General features: G+C 36.9%; 1 protein-coding gene across 50 annotated transcripts in view; it reads right to left on the minus strand.

Annotated features, from left to right (window-relative positions):
* The window catches only part of RBFOX2 (RNA binding fox-1 homolog 2), a 293,258-nt gene that overhangs the window by 63,343 nt on the left and 216,399 nt on the right, over positions 1-13,516 (minus strand). For all 50 annotated transcript variants that reach the window (XM_086401256.1, XM_086401253.1, XM_086401255.1 and 47 more), the window contains one exon: positions 3,618-3,842. In XM_086401256.1, coding sequence (XP_086257382.1) covers positions 3,618-3,842 — 225 coding nt within the window. The remainder of the gene's footprint in view (positions 1-3,617; positions 3,843-13,516) is intronic.

A 13,516-nucleotide genomic window follows, 5' to 3' on the forward strand; every position in this document is an offset into this window, starting at 1 on the left:
AACTTTCCTTCCAAGGAGTAAGCGTCTTTTAATTTCATGGCTGCAGTCACTATCTGCAGTGATTTTGGAGCCCAGAAAAATAAAGTCTGACACTGTTTCCACTGTTTCCCCATCTATTTCCCATGAAGTGGTGGGACCGGATGCCATGATCTTTGTTTTCCGAATGTTGAGCTTTAAGCCAACTTTTTCACTCTCCACTTTCACTTTCATCAAGAGGCTTTTGAGTTCCTCTTACATACATATACACACACACACACACACACACAGAACCATCAGTAGGTTGTAATAACTCCAAGATGTAATTCTTGATTAAGAACTAAGAAAATACAAAAATAACAAAAATAAATAATTTAAAAAATTGCAAAGGGATTCAAAAGATACAGAAAGAATTTATTTAACATAAATCAGTAAAGAAGGAACAATAAAGGACAAGAGACATATAAGAACAAATAGTAAAATGGCAGACATAAATCCACCTATATTAACAATTATATTAAAAGTAAATAGACTAAATACTCTGATACAAAGGCAGTAATTTTCAGACTGGAAAAATAAGATCCAGATGTATGTTTGTTTGTTTGTTTTTCCCCAAGAGACATATCTTAGATTCAGAGTTTGAAACTAAATGAAGGAAAGAGATGTCATGCAAATAGTAATTAAAAGATACATGCAGTGGTCATATTAGTATCAGACAAAACAGACTTAAGACAGGAACTACTAATAGAAACAAAAAGGGACATTTCATATTGATAAAAGGCCTAATTGGTTAGGAACATTCTGTAGGACAGACCATCTCATCTACTAAGCTGTAAAACAAGTCTCATTAAGTTTAAAAGACTGAAATCATACAAAGTATATTCTCTGAGAACAATGGGATTATAAAGAGAAAGACTTGGGACATCCTTGCTGCTGCTGCTAAGTCACTTCAGTCGTATCCGACTCTGTGCGACCCCATAGATGGCAGCCCACCAGGCTCCCCGTCCCTGGGATTCTCCAGGCAAGAATACTGGAGTGGGTTGCCATTTCCTTCTCCAATGCATGAAAGTGAAAAGTGAAAGTGAAGTTGCTCAGTCGTGTCCGACTCCTAGCGACCCCATGGACTGCAGCCTACCAGGCCCCTCCGTCCATGGGATTTTCCAGGCAAGAGTACTGGAGTGGGTTGCCACTGCCTTCTCCGGGGACATCCTTAGACATCTGGAAATTAAACAACACACTTCTATATAAGCTAGGACTAAAGTCATAAGGAAAAATTTAAGAATATCTTGAACTGAATGAAAATGCAAACACAATATATCACACTTTATGGGATGCAGCTGAAGGGAAACTTAAGGGATAAAGTGTAGCTTTAAACATATATTACAAAGGATAAAATTCTAAAATCAATGACCTAAGATTACATGTCAAGAAGCTAGCAAAATAGGACCAAATCAAACCCAAAGCAAGCAGAAGGAAAGAAATAATAAAGATCAGAATGGAAATAAATGACATACAAAACAGAAAAACAACAGATTTTAAAAAGTCAATGAAATCGAAAGCTGGTTTTCTAGAAAAAGCTGCAAAATCAAAAAACCTTAACTAGATTAACCAAGAAAAAAAGAGAAGACATAATTACCAAAATCAAGGATGAAAGGGTGGGTATCAGTATGAACGCAGTAGAAATTAAAATAATCAATGGAATTATTATTAGAATAACTTTATACCAACAAGATAGCTAATTAGCAGGTAATAGAAAAATTCTAGAAAAACACCAATTACCAAAACTGATTTAATAAGAAATAGAAAATAGAAAAAAGAAAAACACTGATAACTAGCAAAGAAATAGACTTAGTGATTAAAATACCTTGATAAAGCCTCTGATTTATAGTATTTTATTCTTTCTTTTTCCTTCTTTTCTAGTACTTCTGTTAAATCTGTAAGTTCATCATCATTTGTACGTGATTTGGAAATGCAGCCAATACAGCAGCCTATGTATTTTAATTCTAGAATGGACGCTATGGAAAGTCTCATTTGTTACCACCATGCCCAGACTTTTCAAATAAATTGTCTATTATAGTCCATTACCTACGAAGTTAAAAATTATCTGCTTCTATATAACTCTGATTGACACTGATAAGATAACATGTTTTCAAGGGAAGAATGGATTTTTCTTGGTAGTCCAATAAAAGAAAATGGAAAGTATTAGCAGGTTAAATCTATCCTTATGCAACAAAAGCTTCCCCTACAAGGCTCTTTACAGGGAAGTAAATCTTATCAAGTGGTTTAAAGGCTGAGTAAAGCTCTCCTCCTAATAATCTGATACAGAAAGGCAAAAAGAAAGCTTAAAAACTAGAGAGAGATCTTTCTATGCAGAGTATAGGACATTTTTATCTTAGGAAATATACCACACAATCCCACAAACAAAATGATTTCCTGTATGATGTGATAACATACCTATTGTAATTTATGATGCTTCCTTTACTCCCGTAACAGGTAAAGTCAAAGAGGTAGGCTGGGGCCAGGGATTAGTAAACCAGGTATGAGTTTGGATTTTATTCTAAGTATGTTAGAAAACCATTAGACTCAAACAGGAAAATAGCATTATTTGCATTAAGAGACAAAGGATCTTGGCGCTATGTGATAAATTAGGCAACAGTAACAGAAAAAGTGAAAAGGTTTGGATTAGAGTGGTGGCAATGATGATGAACACCTCACATGAATTAAATTCTTTTAAGTCTCCTAAAAGCCACTTGAAATAGGTGCTACTGGCTTCATCTTGCAGATGAGCATGCCAAGGCAGAGAGAGATTAAATAACTGGCCAAAGGTCATACTACTAATTACAGACGATATTAGGACTCAGACCTAAAAAATCTGGTGGAAATGCTGAGCTCTTAATTATAGACACTATCCAGCTATGGTCTTAAGATGAAGAGAAAAGGCTGAAGTAAGAAAAAATTCTAGAGTCACGGTGACCAAGACTTGCTAATGGACTGGATGCAGAGATGATGGAAATAGAGAAAAAAATCATTCACAGGTGTCGTTTGAGCAACTAGGTGAATTTAGTAGTATCATTATACAACAGAGACAGGATAAAAAACAGGAGGGAAAGGAGTCCTAGGACCCAGCTCTGGAGTACTACATTTAAAAGCTGAATAGAGAAAGACGAACCAGCAAGAAAGACCAAGAAAGGACTTTCAGTGCCTAAGAGGGAAACAGGGAGTGTCATGACAGCCAACAACTCAAGTGTCTCAAGGAGGAGGGAGGAGGCAGTGTGTAGAATACTGCTGACAGATTGTAGAGAATGAGGACAGAGGACTGTGAGATTTTTGCAGAATGAAGGTGACCCGTAAAGCTGAAAAGAGCAGCCTCCTGCTAAGTTAACTCTCATCATCACACTTACCTTGTTTTACTGTCTGTCCCATGTCTAGACTGTAAGCTCCTGGGCAATGACCGTGAGCTCTGTCCTAAATCCTTATCTTCTAATTACAATGCTTGGAGTAGAATGGAAATTACATTAGTGCTATGCAATGTAATGTAAATGCAAAATTAATTCAAAGGGTTTTTGGGTATGATGATTAAGAAGATTTCAATAGGATGATGACAGGCCTCCTTCTATTTCATCACCTCATCACTTACGTACCGTCAGAGATCCGTTCTGTGTGCTGGGTGAGTTGCTGCTCTGCTCCCCGTGGGCTTGCGTGCTTCCGTAGAGTGTCAGGTTATGCTCACTGGTCTGGCCGGCATAGTCCTGAGTGTGTGGCACTCCATACTCTGTGGGAATTCCATTCTGTGGAGGTGGTGGAAACGGGATGGTAGTAAAAGGCTGAACCATAGCATCAGGAGTTGTTGTTGGCTCCTGGTTACCCTGGAACAAACAGAGAAAGAGAAGATAAGACTAAAAAAAAAAAGTTGACTAGTTACCAAAGGACCAAAGATTTTCCTTTAAACCAAACTTTTTTAAATGCAAGGAAATTTGTTACAGAACATAAGTTACAAGATTTGAAATTTGTTTGAGCCATTACTGTTTGCTTTAGTACACTCTATTCCTTTAGTGATTATTAGGGGAAAACTAATTTCACTAAATTACAATTCTTTGTAATTTATTTGTAATTTGTTGAAAACGCCAATACTTTGGCCACCTGATGCAAAGAACTGACTCATCTGAAAAGACCCTGATGCTGTGAAAAGGCTGAAGGCAGGCGGAGAAGGGGAGGACAGAGGGTGAGATGGTGGGATGGCATCACCGACGCGATGGACATGAGGCTGAGCAAGCACCGGGAGTTGGTGTGGACAGGGAAGCCAGGTGTGCTGCAGTCCACGGGGTCACAAAGAGTCAGACATGACTGAGTGACTGAACTGAAATTACAATTCATAGCAACAGGCAGAATGACAGTATAAATTAAATTCTCAAAACCAGATGATATATACCTCTAGATTTTAAGAACACAGACTTCAGGAGAAAGTACATTGTTAACAAAATTAATCTTTGAATTTCAAGGTAGAGATTTATTTAAGTCTTGGCCACTAAGTTAATTAAAAAAAAAAAAACAAAAAAAAAACCTTTCCTTAAATTAGAAACAAAAAAATTTCCTAGACAAAAACCTTGAGTTTTTCATAATTACTGCTAGCATTTCAAGGCTAGCAGATACTTCTCCACATGGCGTCCATCCCCAGATGCTTACTTGGGATCTCATGTGATAGCTCAAATATCACTACAGGACATACAGTAACAGCAGGAACTCGTTAGAAGCCATTTTGACTCCACAGCCCCTGTCTTATTTCTGTTCCGTCTTTAAGTTCAGATACAAACGAGGAGTTAAATCTTGTGTAAGAGATTTTGTAAAATCCTCCCTTCTCAACAACTTACTTTCTGACCTCCCATTTTAGTCCATAAAAGGCAGAGTCATTATTTTACTAACAACAAACACATTTTCAAAGTCCGGGGCCACTATCCTTTTGGAAATAGCTGAAAGAGATGGTCAAATGCTTCAAAGTGGTAGCACTTTGATAAACCCCTTCCCCCATATTTTAGACATCATAGCATTAGGGATCAAAGAAAATCTGGGTTTATATCACTTGGATTCCTCTTAATCATGAGCATCAGTTCCTTCAAACAACAAAGTAATTATTCCTCTTTCTTCCTCAGTTATGGTTATCCTTCTTTCCCCTCAATTTAAGAAGGGATTTTCTACCCACTGAGAGGTAGAGGAAACTGAACTTCCAGTAGCACTGTCTAACACCATTCCAGGTTTTTAGCATTAATTTGATGGCCATTAAACTCATTAGAAAAGACTCTGATGCTGGGAAGGATTGGGGACAGGAGGAGAAGGGGACGACAGAGGATGAGATGGCTGGATGGCATCACTGACTTGATGGACATGGGTTTGAGTGAACTCTGGGAGTTGGTGATGGACAGGGAGGCCTGGCGTGCTGCGATTCATGGGGTCGCAAAGAGTCGGACACGACTGAGTGACTGAACTGGACTGAAACTCATACTATTGCAAAAAAAAATGAATCCAAAACTGGAGAAAGATCTCACATTACTTTTTAAAGGAAGGTTCAACTATCCTTTAAAATCTGCCTAAAATAAAACAGAACAAATTTACAAAGGCTGTTATAAATAGAGAAATATATGATCATAGATTGGAAAGCTGGATATTCTGAAAATGACAATGCACCCCAAATTCCACAAACCCAATCAAAATCTCAGCAGGTGTTTTTGTATAAACTGACAAGTTGTTATTAAAATTTATATGGAAATGCAAAGTATCTAGAGTAGTCAAAACAATAACACAAACTGGAGGACTTATACTACCTGAGTTCAAGACTTACAAAGTGATGATAATCATAATAGTGTGGTACTGGTTTAAAAACATACAACAGATAAACGAGATAGAAAAGAACCCAGAGACAGAAATAAACATTTACAGTGAATATTAAGGCATCAAGTCCATTCAGCAGGGGAAAGACTTTTTAATAAATGAAAAACTGAATACCCAATGAAAAAAAAAAACCTCAACTTTCACCCTATATTTGTAAAAGTTAACCTGAAAGAGATAATAGACCTAAGTGTAAGAGCTAAAACTATAAAACTTTTAGAAAAGGCAGCAAAATCTTCACACCTTTGCGATAAACAAGAAATTTTGGGGACATAAAAAAATGAAGAACTATTAAAGAAAAAAATGACAGAGTAGATTTCACCAAAATTAAAAACAATTGTTCTCCGAAAATCAACTTAAAATAATAGAGAGACAAGGCAGAGACTGCGAGACAATATTCACAATACATACATCTGGAAAAGGACACCAGAATCTATAAAGAAATGTTACAGATCACAATGAAAAGAACAAGGTGTTTGAAAGAAAGCTAACGACTTTTTAACAACCACATCCCACAGAAAGATATACCAATGGGCAGAAAAAACTTGAAAAACTATTTTAAAATACATGAATGGCTATTTTAAAACTAGCAATAATAATCTATTCAAAAGTACCCAAATTTAAATTATAATACAAAACATACAATATATAAGATCTGAAAAAACAGAAAAGTATATTTTATTTCTAAGTAATAATAAAGATAAAAGGTTAATCATTCCCCAAATAAAATATAAACCTAGTATAATTTCCAATCAGAAGCAAATCAAATGGTGCCTAAAGAAGGAAACAGGACCAAATACTTTTCTAACTTGCATATGAAAAAATACTAATAAAGTCTGCAAAAGGAAAACCCATGAAGGAGGAGATGCTCTATCATATATTAAAACTTGCCATAAAACTACTATGATTCAATAGTAGGAATATACAAAATGACTAAAGGAACACTGATAACCCTGATTTAAGTTTATATGGAAACTCAATAGAAGATAAAAGTGGCATTTCAATTCAGTGGAGGGGATGATTATTTATCATATGGTACTGGTATTAAAGAGGTTTCCCTGGTGGCTCAGATGATATTTGTATTGAATAGAAGTTGGCTACCCACCAAAAAGAAAATACTCATGCTCCATGCAAAAAAAAAAAAAAAAGGAATAAAATATAATTAAAACTATGAAAATATAAGAAATATTGGGAGTGTTACTGGGGTGGGGTGATTCTTAAGTAAGACAGGAAACCTAAAAACCAGAAAAGTTAAAAAAAAAAAAAGATTTGGCTATGGAAGACAGGAAGAAAAGAAGAGAGAGGAGGGGGAGGAGAGGAAAGAGAGGGGAGAAATGGATTTTAAAGTCAAAAGAAAAACCAACTGGGGAAAACATCTACAGCGTAAGACAGACACACACTGGTAACCATCACTAAGTACAGGTTATTTAACCTGATGAGAAACACACACACAGACAGAAAAAGACAAAGAACACAACAACAGTTCACAGAAGATGAAATACAAACGGCTGTATGACAAAAATGCTTAATCTCACTAACAAATCGAAATACATATTAACGGCAAGATAAGTCCATTTTTTTCACCATCAAATCATAAAAAAATTAAAAAACCATTTTATTGACATAATTGACATATACAGTTGGCCTTCTCTTTGAATACACGCTCTGCAGTGTGTATTCAAATAACCACTGATTGAAAAATACTAGGGAAAAAAAAAATCCCAGAAAAGTAAAGCTTTACTTTGCCATAGTCCAGCAACTATTTACATTGTATTTATAACTATTTACATGATATTTACACTGTACTAGGTATTATAAGCAATGTAGATATGATTAAAAATACATGGGAAGGGACTTCCCTGGTAGTCAGGTGGTTAAAACTCGGTGCTCCCAACGCAGAGGGCACAGGTTCAATCCCTGGTCAGGGAACTAAGATCTCACATGCCAAAACAATAAAAATTACAAAAATTAAAAAAAAAAATATGGGAGGATGTGCACAGGTTATATGCAGATATTAGTTATGCCATTTTATACAAGGGACTTGAGCATCTGCAGATTTTGGTATCTGCAGGGGGTCCTGGAACCAATCCCCTGTGGATACCAAAGGACAATTCTACAATAAACCCCACTGATTTATTCATAGTGTACGCTCTGGTAAGTCCCTGTGGATACCGAGGGACAATTCTATAATAAGCCCCACTGATTTACTCATAGTGTATGCTTTGGTAAGTTCTGACATATATACGTACACTCATGAAATCATCACCACAATCTAAACAGTGAACATATCTATCCAAACCCCCCCAAATTTCCTCATGCTCCTAATAAGTTTATATTACTTTTGTAATAAAGCCTACAAAGTATTTTTTAATGTAAAAAGAGAATGATGACTAGTGTAATCAGTAAAGGGAAGCCAATATACTGAAGCATTGAGTTATTATGCTGTTCTCAAAAAAAAAATGGAACTGACATTACCTACAGAAGTTATACAGCATCAAAATTCAGCTGTCTCTAGTGTCTAAGAATCACGTCTACAAAGTAGTAGGAATGCTTTACATAAAAATCCTTCCCTTCATTTAGTTCTTAAAAATTATGCTAGTTTTTACCTGTAGTTTTTCAGGAAAGAAAATCCTTGTCATTCATCACTATATAAGTTATTTTCATGATCTCAAGGTCAGGGTACTGTAAATGATTTCTCTCTATTCTGGGTGTCCTAAGAAGGAAAGAAAATAATCCTGTCCCTTCTCTTTCAAATTATTCAGTGCTATCTAACTATCTACCTACCTACCAAACTACATGAAGCACACTACTTCAGAAATCCTCATGGGATTTACTAGCCTGAAGACAGATAAGAAAAAATTCTATTTCAGGTGGGTTGGTGAATAAAAGGGAATAAGAGCACCAAAGGTATTCACAGACCTATGCTTCAACTCCAGGCATAAACAGAGACACTGGACAGGTCTACTAAATAACCCGTAAAGGCTAAAGACACTGTTGTGCAGTTTATGAACACAGCAAGGGGGACTTCTAATACCCCACTGGGCTCCTCTCAGACTCCCCTCTTTCGGGGCAGCCTCCACCCTCCATTTCAGCTCTGCTGGGGAGGATGCTCTGGCACACAAAGCACAATATTAACTCTCCCCCAGAGGCAGTCTTGACAAAGCTGGCTCAGTCAACCGAATAAACCTGTCAATTAGCAGTGGGAGATGGGGGGAAGACAGGTCAAAACTTCTAAGATCACTTGTGGCCTTTGTACCATGTGTTTCAAAGTAATGCAAGACAGGTAGAGGCTGAACTATTTCTCCCTCAAAAGGGAAATGTAAACCCTTATCAGGAGATCAAGAAGAAACTCTTGATAGTTTATTTTGTTACATACAGGAATTTTTTTAATGTTATTAAAAAACACTATGTTTACACACTACAGGTAAGAAACTGGAATAGGAGTGACTTTGCATTTTACCTCATACACTCTGCAATGTCTAAAAATTTCCCCAGGTAAACATTATTATAATTTAGAAACGTTATATGGTTTTCAGACTTCCACTAATTCAGGCTATATTCTTAAGTTTTAAGTTTAGAAGAGAAGCACTATAGCCTGCAGACAAACTGTGAGATAATAGTCAACATGATTATTTCTAGGTAAGAGCTTACCTCTTGTTTTATGAAGATATTTTAATATCACAGACTAAACAGTTTAAGTGTATCTATCTCATCTGACAAAATGAATTAACTTTTTCTTGTAGCCCACAAAACTAGACATAACTTCTTTTTCTTAATTTAACAGTCTATAAACTTTCTCATCCACAAGATTAAAAAACTGACAATAAGGAGTATGATGCAAATAAAATTTCTACCTTGCCTAACAAGGCTCTAATAAAGATTTATCTACAACTCCTTTCTTCCCTAGAATATAAACTAAGATTTTATGTGAAAGATGAGGGGAAGAATAAAGGACAGTCAGCTTTTAGATCTTATCAGTGGAGCTCATTAAAATGAAAAGAGTTACTCTGTACTCTGCCGCCTCTCGTGGTGCCACAGGCACTCCAGCATTTGTTGACTTGTACACCTCCCTCACGTCTCTCTGCTCAAACGTCAACTCCCCGAGCATTCCTTTTAGAACTTCACCTCCTATTTCTCCCTAACCCTTCATAACAACACTGTTTTAAAAAAAGCAGAATGATGTCCCCATTTTGTGAAAAGCTATGAGGATACGAAAAGCAGGATGCATCCAGTCCTCCCACCATCCACATGAATTCGCTACAGTGCCTGGCAGGATATTATAAACAAAAAAAATGCTTTGGTTTCCAGAAGCAACATAATTTACAACTATACTAAAAAGTCAGATTTTCCAAATTTCAGAAAAACCTACCCAAATTTCTAATTCTCTGGTTTAAAAAGTAGAAGAGTTTTTCTAAAGTTATTTTCAAATGACTGGGGGAAAGAAAAACCGTGAAGAGAGGTACATAAAACAGACAAATCTGGGTTATATTTGATATTTCGACAAACTGATTCAAGACTGTCATCTCATTGTCATTATATTATCTACACAAAAGTTTTAAGGAGAGAAATTAAATATTAAGAAGATAAGAATAGTATTTATTTCACATAGAATGAAGACCACTGTGACTCAATGATTTTAGGATGCCATCTTTGAGTAAAGTTCAAGATGATAAGCACAAAGGAATGTGTAAGTTATAAAGACTGATAATTTTTTGAAAATTTTTGAAAATGTATTTTTCGCCAATGCAAACAAATTTGTTTATTCTACTATTTACACATTACCTAAAATTTTATCAAATTCATCTGAGACCCAACAAATTTTGTATTTCACAAAGAGGAATGCTGGAGTGTATGGTCAGAACATAATTTCAACCTCAGTTCTGTCACTTACTATAGCTGTAAACAATTAAATATGCTACAACCTACTTTCTCTGTGCCCCATTTTCTTAATCTATAAAACAGCAATGTTAATGTTATTATACTGTTGTGAAGAACTGGTAACATAAAAAATGTGAAGTGATTAAAACTCTAGACTGTCAATAACAGTTGTTTTCAACAAACACAAGTACCACGTAGAGCAGTGGGGCCGAACTTCCACAACTTGATAAAATATTAAAATCCTACTGGATGCCACTGTAATGGATGTCACGTGAAATTAAAAAACAAACAAAAACAACCCTCATTACCATGTATCTGTGGGAACAATATTTAAGAAAACAAGTGAAAGTGAAGTCGCTCAGTCGTGTCCGACTCTTTGTGACCCCGTGGACTGCAGCCCAACAAGCTCCTCCGTCCATGGGATTCTCCATGGGATTCCATGGGATTAAGAAAACAAACTACAGGGATTTCCCTGGTGGTCAGTGGTTAAGGCTCTGTGCTTCCAATGTAGGGGGCGTAGATTCAGTCTCTGGTTGGGGAACTAAGATCTCATATGCCTTACAGCTCAGCCAAAATAAAAAGAGAAAGAAAACAAAGTGAAAGTCGCTCAGCCGTGTCCAACTCTTTGCGACCCTGTGGACTATACAGTCCATGGAATTCTCCAGGCCAGAATACTGGAGTGGGTAGCCTTTCTCTTCTCCAGGGGATCTTCGAACCCAAGGATCAAACCAAGGTCTCCCACATTGCAGGCGGTTTCCTTACCCCTGAGCCACCTGGGAAGCCCAAAACAAACTACAGATATACAAAACTTATTATAGTGACAAGAGAAACCAACTTGCAAAGAAGAAAAATCCACTGAAAAAGTTTTTAGAATGATCAACCAGCTGAAAAGGAAATAAGGAGATAGATTTGAAATCCAATTTTAATTCCAAGACATGTACTAAATTAACTACTGTGGGTCCACAGCTGTTTTAGGCACTGAAGACATAACATTAAAAATTTGCCTCTAAGGAGTTTCAGTTCAGTTCAGTTGCTCAGTCATGTCCGACTCTTTGCGACCCCGTGAATCATAGCATGCCAGGCCTCCCTGTCCATCACCAACTCTCAGAGTTCACTCAAACTCATGTCCATTGAGTCGGTGATGCCATCCAGCCATCTCATCCTCTGTTGTCCTCTTCTCCTCCTGCCCCCAATCCCTCCCAGCATCAGGGTCTTTTCCAATGAGTCAACTCTTCACATGAGGTGGCCAAAGTACTGGAGTTTCAGCTTCAGCATCAGTCCTTCCAATGAACACTCAGGACTGATCTCCTCTAGGATGGACTAGTTGGATCTCCTTGCAGTCCAAGGGACTCTCAAGAGTCTTCTCCAACACCACAGTTCAAACGCATCAATTCTTCGGAGCTGAGCTTTCTTCGCAGTCCAACTCTCACATCCATATATGACCACTGGAAAAACCATAGACTTGACTAGACGGACTTTTGTTGGCAAAGTAATGTCTCTGCTTTTTAATATGCTATCTAGATTGGTCATAACTACTGCCTACTAAATATATTTGAAAGTATATATTCTAAATACATAGAGGGTCTATATTTTAGACCCTGTTTCACCTATATTAGCAGCTTATATTTAATGAATGTTTCTTATGTGTCTGGCAAAAGTCTAAGCACTTTGAATATATTAACTCATTTAATTCTCACAACTCTAAAAGCTAGGTATTTCCACTGTTCTCCTTTTACAGATACAGAAACTGACATTTTAAAAGGTTAAGAATCTTATCAAAAACCACTCAGCAAACAGCTGACATATGCAGACTCTAATCCAAATCCAAGCCAATTCTATAGCTGGGGTTGCCAGTCACTACTCCTCATAGCATTTCCAGCAGGTTTCTCAACACAATACATATATGTCTATACTGCACTGAATCTAGAATATTCCCTAAATATGATGCTTTCCCAAGTCACAGCCAGACTGCAACAGTAAGGATCAGGGTCTTTCCCAATGCTGTCTCCCCTCGATCATGAATATTCATTAGACTGAAAAACTAAGCAACTCAAGTAATACCTTCCTCCGTGAAGCCATCCTTAGAGGAGGATGGGAGAAAGCAGGAGTCAGCTGCAACTCCTCTGCTGTTATAACTGAAAAGCAGCCAACAGGTAACATGTAAACAAAAGAGTGCATCTGTGTTCCAGGAAAATCTCCTTCACAGACACTGGAATATTATTCCTCTTTTGATTTTTTCTCAACCATTTAAAAATGTGAGAATATCACGAGCCTTACAAAAGCAGGTAGTGGGCCCAATCTGTTGGCATCAGGTGTAGGAGAGAGAGATTACACTTTAGATCTAAATAAACCTGGGACAGAATCCTAACTCTGTGATTGGTTACTGTGTGACTTTGGACAAGACACTAAGCTTCAGTTTTGTCTACCATAAAACGGACATAACAGCACTGACCGTGAGGCTGAAAGGAAATAAAACAACAACAACAACAGCAGCACCTCACACAATGTCTAATACAGCAGACCTTCAGGGAGTGAGTGCACTCACCCTTTCCAGTTGGAAACAAATTCTCCTCTCCTGGATTCTCACAGCATTTAACCTGCACAACTAAGGTCTACAGATATTTAAATTCAAAGCCTTGTATTTAACATATCTAGATACGAGTTCCATCTCTATTAGATTAAAAGCTTCATCATAATGAGTGGGGTCAGTTTTGCACAATGCAGAATTACATATGGTACCCAATAAATATAAAGTGTTAACATTTTTTAAATAAATGAAGAT

This window comes from Bos grunniens, chromosome 5, assembly GCF_055505025.1.
Source record: "Bos grunniens cultivar Pamir isolate PY7600 chromosome 5, Bosgru_T2T1.0, whole genome shotgun sequence".
In the NCBI taxonomy this organism is placed as follows: domain Eukaryota; kingdom Metazoa; phylum Chordata; class Mammalia; order Artiodactyla; family Bovidae; genus Bos; species Bos grunniens.